We start from the raw sequence: 16,925 nt of genomic DNA, 5'->3' as shown, positions 1-16,925 counted from the left end.
ACTTCAGAAAGACCTGTCTCTTCTAGTGTGGATGCTGTGGAGAGAAATGGGATTATCAGGCCTTCACACACAACAGCCCTTCTAATTTTTCATTTTCCATCATTACAGCAATTTGATTTTTCTTTCTTTAGACCCCCAAATTCCATTTGTACATAATTAAAACTGCCTTCCTGGTGTATTAGTTACTGTAAGTTATTTTTAGAGTCTGGGAGACTTTTCATGCTGCTAAGTTTTGCAGAGACAGGTAGACAGTGCTTGTGCTTGATTTCAGTCAAGGTTAAGTGTCACACATTCCTTCTGTGCTCCCAGCCCCACTGATCAAAGGGACAGAAACCACTGGCAGAGGTGCTTGTGAAAGCAAAAGCTGTGCATGCTCTTCCTTGGTGCAGAAATTATCTTTTTCTTAGATGTGGAGAGCAGTCTATGAACAAAGGAATGTGAAGAGCAGTGAAAAAAGCAATGTTTGTCAGCACAGGCCATGGAATGTCCACTGTTTGTTTAGAACACTGTATTTGGGATAGGTATAAATCACTATCCCTTTTATTGGAAATATAAAGTATCTGGTTTGGCTTCTTTTGTTTCTCAAATGTTATGATTGAAAAAAATACAAAAAAGAGGGGGAGGGAGAAAAACTCCTATGTTATTTTTACTAGAATACATTGCAGCCAGAGGAGCCTGCCCTGCAGAACGACACAAAAACCAGCCCTCGCCTATCCAGAGCAAGCTTTCTTTTGGGCCAGATTTTACAGGTAATAAAGTTCAAATCCTCAGTGCAATGTCTGAAATAGTGGATCTGAACAGTAGATATTCTCAGGCTATCCTAATTCACCCAGAAATCCCAGCTCAGGCCTAGAGGTTGTATGGGAATTTATTCCTATCAAAAAGAGATTTAATGCATGAAGGAGAAGGATGGGTTGTATTTTCTGTTGTGATGTGGGGTCTTTGTTTTAAAGAGCATGGCTCCCATTATGGATGTACCTTGAGGAATCCCACACATCTGCCATCAGAGGCTGAAATGTGCTTTGTTTTTACCATAAAGACAAATCCGATGGGCAGGATCAAATCTCCAAGTCTCTGAGACAGGGCTCCATCAGAAAATAGTCCTTTAATTGTGGGCCCGTGACTCTGAGCATGACAGAGACTGTGTGGGTGCAAGATAAAGCTTTGTGAAGAAAGGTGTTTGGGAAAGGTTAGCAAATACACAAGAGGAGGAGTTAATGTTTGGATAGAGGAATTGGCGGGTGGATGAGGAAGGAAAGCACAAACCCTATTTCTCGTGTAAAATGACTGTTAAAAAGATGCCATTTGGGAGTTTTTAAGTCTCTCTGGTAGAGCAAAGAAGAGGCAGTTTGCGTATAACCTGTGATACATTAGTGCACATACTCTGGGCATGATGTACACATCAGTGCTTGTGCTGGTGGTAGCAGGGAGCTTTGTGAAGGGAAAAGATGCCTCTTAAGAGCAGAGAACAAAACAACAAACCCCAAAGGGGATTAACACAGGCTCTGAAACAGATCTATGATATTTAAAGAGTCTTAGAATTCAGTCCACAGATCCATGGAGTCCTGTCTTTGATAGACACAAATGATTCAGATCTCATCGGTAATGAGTGTCAGCTGATGAATACATGGGAGTATAAATAATGCAAGAAATGAGGCTCAAATCTCTCCTTATTTTGTTCACCTGTTCAGTTTGTCAGTAGGTCTGAGAACAAATACAAACGAATGAACAGCAACGAGCGGGTCCGCATTGTCACAGGCTGGCCCTCGGGCCTGGCACTGAGCTCATCCGAAGGGAAGAAGCAGCTGCCTGATAAACTGGAAGGTACAAATCTAAAATAGCTTTTACACAGCACTGACACAAAGGCCTGCATAAACATCTACAGAGCAGCATGGCTGCAAAATATATCACAGGTCTTACATTTGTAGTCCATTCTGCAAAAGTTCAACAGCAATTGTAACCAAACCTGATTTTGCTAAGTGCTTGGGGCACTGAGCCTTCACTGGCAGCTTTAGAACACTGAAATGTCCTGTTTGCCTGGCAGTTCTTCCTAGGTGCTTTCTTGCCTTTTGCTCCAAAACATTTAACTTGGAGTAAGTCAAGCTAACAAGCAGAAAGTCTCCAAGCAAATGTTGAGTTGAAGAGGTTAAGAAATAATCTCTTGAAAGCAAAAGGCAGTTGAATTATTTAGTATTAGGTTGGGCATCATAGTGCTGTGAGTATAGTAAAGACAACCCCAATGAAAGGGAAGGACCACGTATGACTAACCATGCAATTTCTGGTTCATGTGTGCCTCCTTTCTTTTCTCCAAATATTGATGGAGAAGAACCCAGAGGATAAATGTCTTGTTCTTTGCTCAGATGTGGATTCCGAGAGTGAAATCGATAAGAAGCTCAGTCTGATCCCTTATAGCTTGGTGAGACCCATCCACTGCGAGCGCAGGCGCCCCGTGCTGTTCACCCCCACCATGCTGGCCAAGCCCTTGGTGCAGAAGCTTCTCAACTCTGGAGGTGCCCTGGAATTCAACATATGCAAGCCAGGTAATGGGATAAGAGAGGGCCATGACTGTCAGCCCTCAGTGTTGGAAATATGAACATATATATGCATGCACACGTAGGGGAATGCACATGCGAGAGTTGCTTGAGGTACTTCAAGTCACATCAGAGTGATGTGTAGCTGTAAATCCTGCTTTTTGAGACTATCTGGGATATTTGAATGTTTTTGAGACAGCCAGTACACATGGTTATGAGATTCTGTGTCTATAAATATTATCCATGTGTATGCTGTGTGGTTGCTAGGCTGCCCCTCAGAGACTGAAATGCTGTGAGTGCTCTTTCTGTTTGCATACTGTTTGCATACTGCATATCTAGGCAATGTGAAATTTTGATTAATTTGTTTCTAGTATTTGCTATTATGAGGAATATCTTCCCTAGAGCGACTTTAGGTTTCTGTCTCATCCAAGCTGTGAAGATTGTGCATTTGATCTACTGGAAAGACTGATTTTCTTCCATGCTAAGTATTTACTATTAAAGCAGTATGCAGTGCCGTGATGGCTGCAGGGCAGGATTGTATACAACCCAGCATTAAACAGAGCTGACGTTTCATTTTTACACTAATATTGAATACCCACAGCATAGTATGCAGCCTTACAGTCATCCAGACAGAGAAACTGAGAAGTTAAGTATTATAATAAATATCCCCTGTCTTGCAACATAAAACAAAAGCTTTGATGTAGAGCTGCAATTCACAAGGGGGCTGGTATCACACATTGCAACCTAAGCCAAATTTTTTTGAAACTTTAAACACAAATGTTGGAACACTAAATCCTTATTTTAGGATCCTGTACTGAAGAGGCCACCTTTTTTTAGCACTTCTCAGCATCCTCCATTGCTGAACAGTTACTATATAACATTAGGTGCTGGAATTGTATTTACTGTTTTAATTTAATGCCTTCATAGCATTGTAGTAATTGCCCAAGGACTCATTGGTGCAGGATATAGCTGAGATGCTCAGCTGTGATCAGATTAGGCTTTAATTGAATTCAATGGAAGAAATGAGGCAGCTGTTAAGACAATTCATTGCTCATCCTCCTTCCCTGAACCATCCTCACATCCCATGTAAAATACTACTGGATACTTTTCTATATGTTCTGCTGCTGTAAATTTGATTTTGTCCCCATCCACATCTCCTCCTAGATATTGTAACAAAGGAAGAGTTCTTAAGGAAGCAAAGGACAGAGACAGTCATCTTCAGCAGAGAGAAGAATCTGAACACATACGAGTGTATTGTACCTGCCAACATCGAGGCTGTTGCTCTCAAGGTGCTCAAAGTGCTCTGTGTCCCTTCTCTGTGAACCTCTCTGCAATGTCTTGGATAACAGACTGGCCAATTTACAGTTGCACATTCTCTCTCCTGCCTTTCTTCAATCTCAGATTTTTATTTGTTCCCCCAAATGGTTTTTATTTGTGCTCTTACTTTTCCTTTTCTTTCCCATCCTCAGCCATATCCTTTTATATTCCCCCTCATTCCCTCTGATGACCCACATAGATGCAGTTAAATATCCTTTCATTTTCTGTGCTCCATCCTTTATTCATTTCTTTTTCATATCATAAGTATATATGAATACACGAGAGAGTAAGAGATACAAGGACCTAGACAAAGGAAAGGAAAGCCTGAAACCCAGACACAGGGGTGTACAGAACAAAGATTACAATGCCCAAGACACAGATCTGATGTCAAGTAGAGTAGATTTGATGCACAGCATGAAAAAAAAAGGAGAATTAAAGTGATGGTTTTTTGTCTCACAAGTAGTTGCAGTAGATGTTCTTTCTGAGCAAAAAGCAAGTCTGTGTGTTTGTGTCTATATGTAAAACTGGTATTTTATCATACTCGTCATCTTTAGAGCAATCCATTTCCATTTTAAACCTTTTTAGAAAGCTGTTACGCTCAGCCGTTATTTGACTGACTAGTTTTAAAACAGTAGGAGGAGCTGGACTTTAAATGTATATTTGATTAAAAGGTTTTACATCAGTACAATGGTAAATAGAGTGCTTTCCAAATGACCCCATAAGGGATAGGTATCGTTATCTTGAGATTCCACAGCAATGAATTTTCCTTTGTGACACTGTTATGACTTTGTTTTTAGAACAAGCATTGTCTCCTGGAAGCTGGAATAAGCTGCACGAAGGATTTAATCAAAGCCAAGATATATCCTATTGTTCTCTTTATAAGAGTCTCAGAGAAAAACATCAAGAGGTTCAGGTAACATGTCAAACCTTTTGCATATTTGATATTCCGTCTTATTCAGTGAATAATTCTTGAGTCCTATAATGTTCTCACTGAGAGAAATAAAGAACCTCATCCCTCTCCATCTGCTACTTCTGTGTGCACTCTTTCCTCCCATGACTCCTCCCTGAAATCTAACAACCAGAGAAAGCAGGAATTCCCCAAATCTGGCACTCCTTCACTGTCACTGGTGGCAATGAGCATTGTGGGAGGATGAGACAGAAGAAAATGTGGTTTTCTCCATGCTCAGCACTCCCACAGCATTTCTTAAGGTAATGCAAGCTGGAAGAGGAGCGCTCGTAAACACTTGCACTCTCCTTCCATTCAATCCTCTTAAATTGTTTCCCCATAGCAAATATTTCTCCTTGGGGGCAGCATGGAGGTAAGGGGATGGTAGACCTGGAGTAGCTAGATTCCTCACTGCTTTTATTGCTTGTAAGTAGTTAGAAGAAAATAAATTCTTGATGGGACAGCTGGGACTACAGGATTAACTTAAAATGCAAGACATTTATTTTTGGTCTGCTCATTTGATACAGGAAACTGCTGCCGAAGCCGGAGACTGAGGATGAGTTTTTACGGATGTGCCGCCTGAAGGAGAAAGAACTGGAAGCACTGCCTTGCCTTTATGCCTCTGTGGAGGCAGAGGTGTGGAGCAGCATTGAGGATCTTATCCGGACAATAAAGGACAGGATCGGGGAAGAGCAGCGGAAAACCGTCTGGATAGATGAAGATCAGCTATAAAAAGCCCCAAGTAACAAGGAGCTCTTTGGTGAGGAAAGGACATATCCAGGTGGAGCAGGGCTTGACAGAAGTCTCTGGTTAGGTGCCCAGAGCTCACTCCTGTTTCACCCTTGCTGGCTGGACACTTCCTGCTGGCAGGATGCATGTCTGGAATGGGACTGGAGCTGTGTTGAAGAGCCAGAGTCTCAGATGCTGAGATCCAGGCTGTGGGGCCACCACCACAATTCCTGATCCACTGGCATTTCTTAAGGGACAGCACCTGTTTAACACATGAGGACAAAGATCTTGAGAGGGAGCTTGGGGTAATTTATTATGTTCAAAATGTGGGTCTCTTTTGTCTCATTGAAAACTTCTGATGAGACCAAATAAGTGGAATCTGAAAGGGATAAGGCACAGGGACTGGGCTCCAGGATGTGGAATTGAGATGTGCCCCTCACCCCCCTGAGGTGAGATTCTGAACATACCCAGTTGAGGAAACTGAAGGCTGGCTGGGAGCAGCAGCATCACAACTGCTGATGGCCAGAGCAGCTCTGTAGCCCTGTTTCTCCACAGTCATTTTAATCAAAAGAGAAGAAAATATCTATTCCTCCTGGCATTAACTAAAATGAAAATTTTCTCTTCCTTTTGAAACCCCATTTTTATTTAACAGTTTGCAGGTTTCCTTTGTAGTCCTGGTACTTACAGGAAACAGACTTCACTGTCCCAGTGGCACATCAGATCTTTCCAGATCTGCCAACATTTCATTTAGTTTATCCCTGCCTCTGCATCACATTCATCTGTATATCTCTCAGTTTTTAACATTATTTTTTTTTACTCACGGAAAATACCACAGTGCCTTCTTCGGACAACAGGTTTCTCTGTTTCTTCACTGAAATATTTCTCTACCACATCATTGCCTGCCAACATGCCTGCTCTCAACAGGAGGGACTATTCTTAGTAGGAAAGGAGAATTTCATAAGCCAGTAATTGCTGTGAACCACTCAGTCCTTGACCCATGACTGACAGCGAGGAGACCAGCGGGCACCACGCTGTGCTGTGGCCAAGTGGGATAATGCTTCCAGAAGTGTGTGTAGAGCTGAGGAGACCATGTCCCATTTTCAAAAGCACTTAAGTCCTCAGAGAGTTTAAGTTCCACTGCTCATGAGTGTGACTTAGACTCCTAAATCTCTTGAGTCTTTGAAATCTTTCCTCTCGACATTAGACGCTGTACTGAGATTGCCAAATTGATCCAATAAAACTGACCCGAATATAATGACTCTCGCAATTGCTGATCTGAAATGCAATAAAAATTGACCTACAGATGAAGAGTGGCCCATCCCATTGTCCTTAGATCCCTCATTCCTTGCCATATCCCTCTCTTTTAAAGATGCATTTAATAACAAATTTCCTTTCCTTCTGCATTCATTCCCAGTCCCGCATCTTGGTGCTGTGGACTGATATACAGCAGCCCACAATAAAAAAACAATCAGAATCTAAACAGAACATCTGGCCTTGTTGCCTTCACTAGATTAGCTGCTCCCTTGCCTTTGCAAAAAACTTCTGCTGTGGGTGTCTCTCAGGTAGACTGGGTCAGCTCATGTTGGCTTGTGGGACTATACTTTTCTTTTATGCTCTTTTTTCTTTTATGCTCTTCTCTTTTATGCACATAATTTTTTAACTAATGGAATCTTCGAGAAGTAATTTATGTCACTTTACATCTAATTGCTGCTGCTGTGTTTCTCAAGTTATTAATGTTTGAAAGAATGCTCATAGCTAGCATTTCTCAGAGAATAGCTCTTTACCTGCCCAGTGCCATCTGCTTGGACTGTGCAAGCAGGGGGATACTTCTGTGTGCAATCTCTTTACAAAAAGGACAGGCTGCACACACAATTTGCAACTCCCTCCAGGGCAAAGAATAACAACCAGTTGGGGTATATATAGAACAAATTGGATGATTCTTCAGAGAATATGTAGCTCAAGCAGAAATCAGAAAGCATCAGTTGGAAGAATTAAGCCTTCCAGGAGCATTTTGCATTCATTCCTAATGTCCTGATAATGCAACCTTGTGTAACAGCTGCCCGTGGTTTGTTCCTGCCCCTCTTGTGAAAGCTTTTGAGTCCACAGCAGAGCAATGGGAGGGACTGCAGGAACATTTCTCAGCTGCTTCAGCAAAAAGTTCAGCCAGGTCAGCGTCAGATGCCTCCAGGAGCCAGCAGCTGACTGCTCACCGGGCAGCGCGTGGAGGATGTCCGTGTGCCACTGGCTGTGCCACAGGGATCACTACCATCTGCTGGAATGGCTGCAACAGATGGCAGGTGGGGCAGAGGGGATGGACTGTCTCAGAATGCTGGGGTTGTTTCTGCAGTGATCTCCTCTCCCCACAGCTTTATGCCTCTTTGCATGGACAAAGCTGCAGATGTGATTTGTCCCGCTTCACTTTCGGCACAGGAACGGCATATGCCAAACTCTGGAGGAGGCTCCTTTGCAGTGAGCAGAGATACTCCTCCAAAGAGCTGTTTCTCTGCCTTACTGGAGATGGCTATCTAAGGGTGAGATGAATTGCCCTCTGAACTGTCTGGGGCTTTCATAGACTACAGCCAGAAACAAGAGAATTAGCCTGGCCTTTAGCATTTAGCTCTTTGATCTGTAATTTAGGACAGCTAAACCACCTTATGGGAAAAGTGGCAGAGAACAAGAGATCTAATTATTTCTGTGAAACAAGAGAGGAATGGATACATGGAATGGACCTTTTTTTCATGTCCAAGTGCCTCTGTAAATTCCCAGCTCTGCAGACACTACAGGGCATTGTGGTTGTCTGCTCCTGTGATGCAGAACAACCAGACCCTGTCCAGTGCAGTTCATGGCACAGCTGAGTGCTGTACCCTGCACAAACCCCATCTCTCTGTGGCTCAGTGGAAGAGCATTGAAAACTCTTCCCTCTTGACTTTTGGGTGTGAACTCCAAGAGCAGATCCATAGCTGGGGTGGCGCTGCAAAAGGAGCCCAAAGCGGCCGCTGTCATTTACACTGGCTGGGAGGTGCCTCTGCTCTGGAGCCAAGAACTGTCCCTCTCAACTGAAGGAAATTAACCCTTGCACCTTCTGAAATACATTCAGATCTTGAAAAGAGGCCATCATTTCCCCTGAATGTCAGAGTGCCTGAATCAGTGTGGGTTCCAAGTCCTGAACCAGCAGATTTGAAGTGCAGAGTCAGAATTTGGGCTGTAGATCATTGTGGTATTTCCCATTCTGCTAAATCTCCCTTGTGAGGTATCACCCTCCTCACATGCACGTCCCAGTTACACAAACCTGGGCTCAGCACATGCACAAAAGCTCAGCAGGCGTAGCCAGCTTCAGTAAGGGTTGTGTGGTTGAAAAACTGGGAACAGCAATTAAGAAAACAAAATGAGAATTGGAAATGTTGTAAATGTTCCCTGTAAATAGTGTCACAATGGAACCTCAATCAGATTCTCCACCCAATCTCATCAAAGATGGGACAAGTTTAATGTTGATTTATTGTTTGGTTGTTTCTGTATTTTAGATAGCACTTGATCTGAGATTTGGGGTCAAAAACTGGACTTGCAGGTACCACCAAAAATTCAGATGCATTCTCAAAATCAGTCTAAAGAGGGAAATTCAAGCTGCAGACTTGAGTTGAAACTGGAGGCTTTGCTTGGACACCAGAGCTCCAGCCTGGCTGCCATGTGTGGATCCCAGGTGTGGATCCCTACCTGAGGTAAGCAACATTCACAGCACACCCCATTTTAAAATCACTCATGGTTTTTAATATAAGTCTGGGGAAATTTCTCAGCAATTTGTAATTTAAGTTAGAAAGGAGGTAACAGAAAGCTTGGAAATTGCGCTGTGTTTGGTCTGCTGCTTTTACTGTAAGAGGTGTAAAACATAGAATAATAACTGCCTTTCAAAATGGATTATTTGAAAACTACTTCTTCTTGCCTTTAAGAGCTCACAAGAGCTTGTTGGAAAATTTTTCACATGCAGATTGTTCTTCTGAAAATGTCATTGAAAAATTGCCCACTAGAAAATGCAATTGGAATTTTTTTCAATGGAATATTGTTCTGTTAGAAAATATGTTTTCATCTAAATCAAATGTCTATGGAAATTCTTCCATTCTAACATTTCATTTTTAAAAAATTTAAAGTATTTCAATAATACTGAAGTAGTCATTTTCAGTATTTCACATACTTTCATTCTTTTATCTGAAAACATTTTTGGGGTTAATTTTTAATTTTTATAGGTGAAATATTTTTTAAACTCTATGTTTAAACATTTGATTTTATTGAAACACTTGTTGTATTTAATGTTTGCATACTACAAAATAATGGAAGTAATGCCTTAAAGCTCTCACATGTGGTATAATATCTGTGATCACAGGAGAAAAATCAAACTGAGTCTGGCTTTGCATTTTGTTTAACTCTGCTGCTAAAATGATGTATTGTATAAGTCAGTATCATGCAGTTCAGCACATTGGGGAATTGTTGCAGGTAAAAATTTCATGCAAACTTTATTACACAGAATTGGATATTCCTTTGAATCAGAATTCTGGCTGGAGGCAAAGCTGTCAATCGGTCCGGCTGCAGCACAGACAGCTCTGGCAGCACAATTTGCAGGGGGGTAGGAACACACACAAAGCAGACTTGTGCCTACAAACTTGAAGTGGAGATAGATGCCAAAGCTGGAAAAATGCCTGTAAACCTGTTAGAGGTTTCTGTATTCTTTGTGCCAAGCTATTTTCATGGCCCAGGGTTCGAGAGCTCAGTACAAGGCTGCAGTCAGGCTCTGCTGAGCCCTGGAGCTGCTCGCAGCTTCTTCAGCCCTGCCTGGGCTGGGCTGTCTAAGCAGCAGTTGTTAAACTGTTCCCTGGAGACTGGAAAAGCAAGACACAGGAGTTTAGGGCTTCTGGAAGAGCAGCATTCTAGGATTTTGCAGTTATTTGTATTGTGTATTCCAAGTCACTCAGCCTTAATCAGCTTAGACCGTGACAATGTGTTCCCCTTTGGTGCAGTTTCCATCTCCTTTGCTCTTGTTCAGCTCTGAGAATTGAACAGAACCTCACAAAGAGACACACAGTATCAAACAGGAGATTGTGATTCTCTGCTTGTAAGTCACTTTGTCTCCCCCCTTCCTCCCCTTGCTCAGTTTCCAGAGCTGCTTGCTGTGTACCCTGTGTACCACAGGGGCTGATTCGGAGTGTGCAGCCCTGAGGTTGCTCACCAGAGCAGCTCAAGGCTCAGGAATGGGTGTCAATTCCAGGAAAATTTCAATCCAACAATTCCAGGAAAACCTCCTGCTTTTCCAGACTCAGCTGCAGAAGAAAAAGGAGGCTCTCCCATGCATGATCAAGGCCACGTGCCTTTTGGTTTTGGAGACCAAATCCAGCGTGAATTTTGGTTCAGGCACAGTGAATAGGGGCTCTGGAGCACTGGCAGCTTGGGTGGCAGCACAGTCATTGCCTGGGACACCCTCCTGGCATGGCAGGAGTGACAGTGACCCTGCTGTGCCAGTCCTGCCCACAGAGTACCTGCAGCAGCTGGGCTGACCATTCTGCCCAGCTCTGTCCTGGGAACAAAACCCAGCCAAGGCAGTGCTGAAAGACTGTGGCATGAGATTTCATCCATGGATTTCAGACACTGCAGAATTCTTCCATGCTCTTAGAAATCACACTTGATATCTCTGTTAAACTCTGTCAAACCCTCAGGGACAATCCCAGACCCCAACACAGAGGAATCTGCGCCGTTCTTACGGACTTTTCATTCTCTCCTTGTAAACTTTGAGGCTGCAGAAGCAAACAGAAGGCCTGGCATCCCTGCAGATTTCACCTGTAGAACTGGAGATGGCTATCACTTCTTTAAGAAGAAGGTGTTGTCAGTGTCTCTGTAGGATGCAGGAGGTGACAGAGCTGAGGGCACCTGTCACAGGGGCCAGTGGCACAGCCTGGCTCCCCTGGGCTGCACTGCTCTGTCTCACAGCTCTGGACAGGAGGCTGAGGCCATCTGGCAGCTGGATCAAGGATCTGAGTGGGGGTTTGCCTTAAGTGGTGAGATTTCTAGTTTGATTTGAGAACCCTACCAGTAAGCCAAGTTAGAACAACAGGAAGCTCATCCACCCTCCCTCCCCCACCTCCTTTTTTCTGTTCCTCTGCTGCAGAAACTGTCTGATGTTCAGATCAGAGGCTCTCCGGGGTTAAATGCATCATTAGTCACTGGAAAAAAGGGAAAAAAAGACCTTTTAAAAGCAGATGGTAGATGATAGAGAACCTGTTTGAGAGTAACTATCTACAACAGTGTGTCTGCTTCATCAGATATTAGCATCAAAAGCTGTCTGACAATTTAGCAACAAACAGCAATATTGATTTTCTTCCAAAGTGCAGATGCAGAAAGACAAAGATGGAGAGGTGGCTTTTTCACAGGATCCCCATTATGCTTTGGAAAAGACAAGGCAGGAAAGGACCTGCAGCCCCCAGTCCCATCAGCGAGGCAGGAGCAGCCTGCAGGTGAGAGGTTCTGATGAAACACGGGAGAGATCCACTGCAGCCTTGTCAGGAGCCTGTGCACAAGGGAGGGGCACCATCCCAGGGATGAGGAACTGGGGCTGGAGCAGGGAAAATGGGAAGTAGAGCAAAGTAGTGGAGCTGGGATGGAATGTGGAAGAGACATGGGATGTAGCTTGCTTCCCTTGCTGTGTTCAGAGGATATGTGAATTAATTGCTGCAAAGCAATCTGAGCAGTAATAGCTACCATTCCTTGTGTCTCTCCCTCGGATATAGCAGCCATCCTGCCAAAATAGCCATTTTAACACCTTAGCATCTGGAAAAATTCCACTTGAAAACTAAGATTTCTCCTTTATCCCTTGTCCCAATAATTTCTTTTTCACACATTGGTAGAAAAGCCTCCTCATGGCCAGCAGCTGGCTCTTGGAACTATTTCTTGATGACAAGTGCTGGATATATCCAGCTCTTTGGACAACAGCTCCCTACTTCTGATTTAAATTCCCTGCAACCAGTGGTCTCACATCAATTATGTACACTGCTCCTCATCTCTGTGTCTGAAATGTCAGTGAATCTGATAATTTTTGCTCACAAAGGTGAGGAACTAACAAGGATCTCTGGCACAGCCTGCAGTGATTGCATCTACCAAGGCATTAGCAAAACAGCAAGGAGACAGAAACAGGCACTGCCACTTGCTGAAGTTCAACCCCCTGCTCAAACAGCAGCAGTCAGAGAACTCCTAACACAGTGCTCAGGGAGGCACCAGGGCACATCAGGACACTGCTCAGGAAGAGCTGCACGAGGCAATCTCCAACCATGGCCACAAGAACATTTGGAAAGAGCAGGAAAGAAATAAACACAGTAAGAAATAAAGAATAACTCATAATTAAACTGATTCACTCCTGGCAGAAACGGACACAATTCCATTAACTTTCTTTTCCATCTAAATACACACCAGAAAGAAACTAAGCTGGATATCAGCTCTGACCTAGTTGGAGTTCTTTATACTAACATTACTGTATTGTTAAAATACTGTTTTAAGAACCAATTTTGGGCCGTTGCCTTCATTTTTGCACCCTAGAGAAAGGCAGTGGGGTAAACTTCTATTAAATGAATGTGAAAAATTGATGCCTGGTTCTAAGTGCACATTTATAAACATAACATCAAATCCAGTGGCTTGCAACAGCTCCTCTCCCAAAGATCTCTGCCCTCTGAGCCTGCCCTGTGGTGGTCGTGGTGTCTCTGACCTGGCCTCCTGGAGCAGCCCAGCACCTTCTGAACACTCTGGGAATATTTAGCTTTGTCATCGTGGCCTGTCTGCAGCATTTGCTTCCCCATATCCTGGTGCTGAGGTGATTTGCTCATTATCAGATTGCTGTTTATTAATCAAAGCGGTAACAATGGGACGGAGGAGCTGGAATACAGCACAGACAGTGCTTCATTTGTTCCAATTGATTTTCCTATCACATTTTATTACTACTATTTACTTTGTGTGCCTCGGGAAGATTGAACTACACTGTGCAGTAGGGGTAGGGATTTGAATTTCTCTTCTCTTCAGCTCTTTCTATTTCTGTGGTGATAGTCAGAACAGTGGGTTCTTCCAGCAACTAAGCCATGACCTGCTCTGCTATAAAACAGCATACGGAAATTCTGTGATAATGAGACTCCACCAGTGTGTGAAGTGCTGCAGGTAAAGTCCTAGGGAAATCCATGAGAATCATGGATACTGAGCACAAATTACCTCTCCAAGATGACACCTTACAAATTCTCAACACTGGCCAGAACCACTGCTGGAGCTGAAGCAGCTGGAAGGGACAGACCTGCAGAACAGGCACCTGTGCTTAGGCTGGGATGAGCAGGTTCTACCAGGGAGAGGTTTTGTCCTGCAGTAAAATTAATGGAGCTGACGGTGACGATGGGATTTTTCCCTGCTCCTTCCTCTCATCTCTAATGTCTTAGGTCACTGTTCACAAGCTGGATCTTGCAGTGTCCAGCCAGCACATCTAAGCCATGAGGGCAGAGCAGATGATTCCTGTCAGGAGGTCCGTGGTGCTTTATGGAAGCTGACGTGTGGGTCAGCAGGATGACACAGGGTGGCACACGTTGTAAAATCACATTAATCATCCCTTTGCCAGTAACAGGGCTCACTGAGACCAAAAGCAACTTTAAAACTGACTGAAAAACTATCAAAATCTGTGGTGAAGCTCCTATTTTCAGCACAGCAGGGATTTCACTCTAGAGATTTATGTGTTTGAACTATATTTACTCTGAAATTGCCCCATTCAGTGAGTACAAGAGGAAACTCATGGTTGGCTGCAACTGTAGGTGTCAGATGCAGTTGAGTGGGGAGGTGATGAGAATATATGTTTAACAAAGGCTTTGTTTTCTACACTAATTTTAGAATTAGCCTAGTTGAAGAATGAGGAGGCAGCTCTCAGGTGGTAGCACGTGTCATTAATAAAGTTCAAAACACAAACCACAGACAGTCAGCTGAGTTGAAAGTTTCCGTGGACTCTTCACTGTTACAGGAAATGTGAGAGTCCTTCAGACAGGAATTTCTTTCTTATCACGAGTTTTATCTTGCTGAGATGCTGTTTTGTAACTTAGGCAGAGTAACTGAGTGTGTGCATGTGCAAACTCATGCCTGTGTCACCACCCAGCAGAATGAGTCCACACAGAGATGTGCAACATCATCCTTTTTGGGAATATGCCACATGACATTGAGGAGAACTGCTCCTTTTTCTTTACTTCATAGCAGAACTGCTTCTTTTATTCCACCAGCAGAAGCTTTGGGGTTTTAGAGCTGAGTTGTGTCCTGGCCCCTCTCTGAAGTACATCCATGCATTTGTCACTGGGCCAACAGTGCCTGAGTGACTTGGACCTTGCCTGATGGCTCCCTGTCCTCCTGCTGTCAATGACCTTGAGCTGCACCAAATAATTATTTTCTCCCTGTTTTTTTGGGTTTTTTTCCAGCAGCAGTGGGGGTAATTGAATGATTGTAAAATAGGCCACTGGGCCAGTAGAGGTTAAGTGAAAATGAAAATAATACCATTGACAGGAACATTTTTAGGTCACACTTAAGGTCACAGTGAGATAAAGGGATAGGAAATACCAGCCTGAGAATTTAACATCTGCAAGCACAGCCTGAGAGTGAGGGGAGGGGGTGAGGAAGGAGGGAGGGAGGGGAATGTGCAGACACTGGTGGTGGATTTAACCAGGACTGAGTTCAGACACCTGGAGCAGACTCACTTGAGCAGTATTGATCAGAGTGGAAACATTAAGTATCTCTGTTAATCTGGCACTGTTTCATACGTGCTGCATTATTATTGTTATTAGAACCTGTGATTTACCGTGTCCAGCCTGGATCAAATTCAGCAGCTGTATTTCTCCAGGTTATTTCGCACTCTTCCTTACTGAAGTGCAGTCTGGCAACAGAAGTTTTACAGCTTTTTGGAGGAATAAGGTCTCCCTCCAGTGGTGGCAGGAAACAGCTTTGACTCCCTAAATCAACGATGGCTTGTGAGGCTGGGTAAATGAGTGTGCACCACAATAACACTTCGATGGGATATAATTTTTTGAAGGATTTTTTGAAGACCCTTCGCTATTAGCCACCTCTTCTTATAGCATGCTCCCAGTAGAACCCCCCTGTGTCTTTGAGAATCTCCTCTGGTCTGGAAAACCTCCTTTTAATATTACCCCTTTTAACAAAATAGTGCAAATAGCACTGAATTCCCACTCAATTTGCCTGTTTTACTCTTTCAGTGGTAATAGTTCCTATTGCTGATTGTCAAGTTGCACATGAAATACAGGGCTGGATCCCATCACCCCATGGCATGAGGTATTCAGTGCTGTAGATATTTTGCAGAAAAAAAATCCCTTTAGATTAAGCTGTTTTCAGTTCAGAAGAGACATGTCCAAGCCCTGGTCACCTTGTAACAGAAAGCCATATGACACGAGTGCACTGGGGTGAAGAGATATTGATTTACCTTCTGTAAAATGAATGTAAAGTCAAAAGTGTGAGCATTTTTCAGCACCTCTCCATACTCTGCCTGATTGGTGTGACCCTGGCTGCAAGCCCCATGTCTCAGAACTTCCACTACACATCCCACACCTTCCTAATCATCCTCCAATTGCAGATTCATATTTTGAGTTGCAAAACTTGTGTGGTCTGTGTTGTAAGCCACAAATGCTCCCTTAGTCATCCATTTTGTGTTCCTCACTCAAGTTCTCTGTTTTTCTTCTCTCTCTCCTCGCATTTCCATATCTGAAGCAAACTTCATAAAACATTTTTCTTAACCTCCCTAGGCCTTACTCTAGCACCAGCAGAAAAGGTGCAATATTAAAAAAGGTATTAAAATAGCAGAGTGATACCTCCAGAGTGACGGGAAGCAGTGAGAAACAGAATTCTATTGAAACCAGTATTTAATGTTAATTATCTTTTCCCTTCCAGTAGTGAATAACCACTCAGTGCTGAAATTGGAAGACTTTCTCAGAAAGGGTTCCATGGGATTATTTGATTGGAATATGTCAGTGGTGCTTATGGTTACCATTCTCCTGATTTCATGCCAGAAACAGAATGGGCAGTGATAGCTTGAGAATCAGCTAAACAGCTCCTCTTCTTCTGAGCATCATAAATGGTTTCAAGAAAACACATCTGAGCATTTTCTTTTTGAGCTCTTTCATCATCAGAACTGTGATATAGAATAGCTTTATTCAGTCCTCAGTGTATCACAACTGTTTCCTACAATATGAATTTATTTTTGAAGATAAAATTTTATCTTCTCTCTTCCAGGAGTATGGATTGTCCATCCATGTATTTTGGGTTTCTGTTTGTACTTTTGCCCTGTCACCCCCAAATATTCAGTGTATGTTTCTTCCTTCTTCTAGCCAACGGTATAAATTAAAATTCAATTT

At 43.2% G+C, this 16,925-nt stretch overlaps 1 protein-coding gene across 3 annotated transcripts in view; it reads left to right on the top strand.

Annotated features, from left to right (window-relative positions):
- Positions 1 to 5,945, top strand: part of CARD11 (caspase recruitment domain family member 11) — a 43,159-nt gene extending 37,214 nt beyond the window's left edge. For all 3 annotated transcript variants that reach the window (XM_058850023.1, XM_058850021.1, XM_058850020.1), the window contains 6 exons: positions 654 to 749; positions 1,692 to 1,824; positions 2,361 to 2,540; positions 3,696 to 3,820; positions 4,646 to 4,761; positions 5,322 to 5,945. In XM_058850023.1, the coding sequence (XP_058706006.1) occupies positions 654 to 749; positions 1,692 to 1,824; positions 2,361 to 2,540; positions 3,696 to 3,820; positions 4,646 to 4,761; positions 5,322 to 5,526 (855 nt within the window). In that variant the 3' untranslated portion in view covers positions 5,527 to 5,945. The remainder of the gene's footprint in view (positions 1 to 653; positions 750 to 1,691; positions 1,825 to 2,360; positions 2,541 to 3,695; positions 3,821 to 4,645; positions 4,762 to 5,321) is intronic.
- The last annotated feature ends 10,980 nt before the right edge of the window (positions 5,946 to 16,925 follow it).

This window comes from Poecile atricapillus, chromosome 14, assembly GCF_030490865.1.
Source record: "Poecile atricapillus isolate bPoeAtr1 chromosome 14, bPoeAtr1.hap1, whole genome shotgun sequence".
NCBI classification, from domain to species: domain Eukaryota; kingdom Metazoa; phylum Chordata; class Aves; order Passeriformes; family Paridae; genus Poecile; species Poecile atricapillus.
Note: the sequence above shows the minus strand (reverse complement) of the source record. Positions and strands in the feature narration are given on the sequence as shown.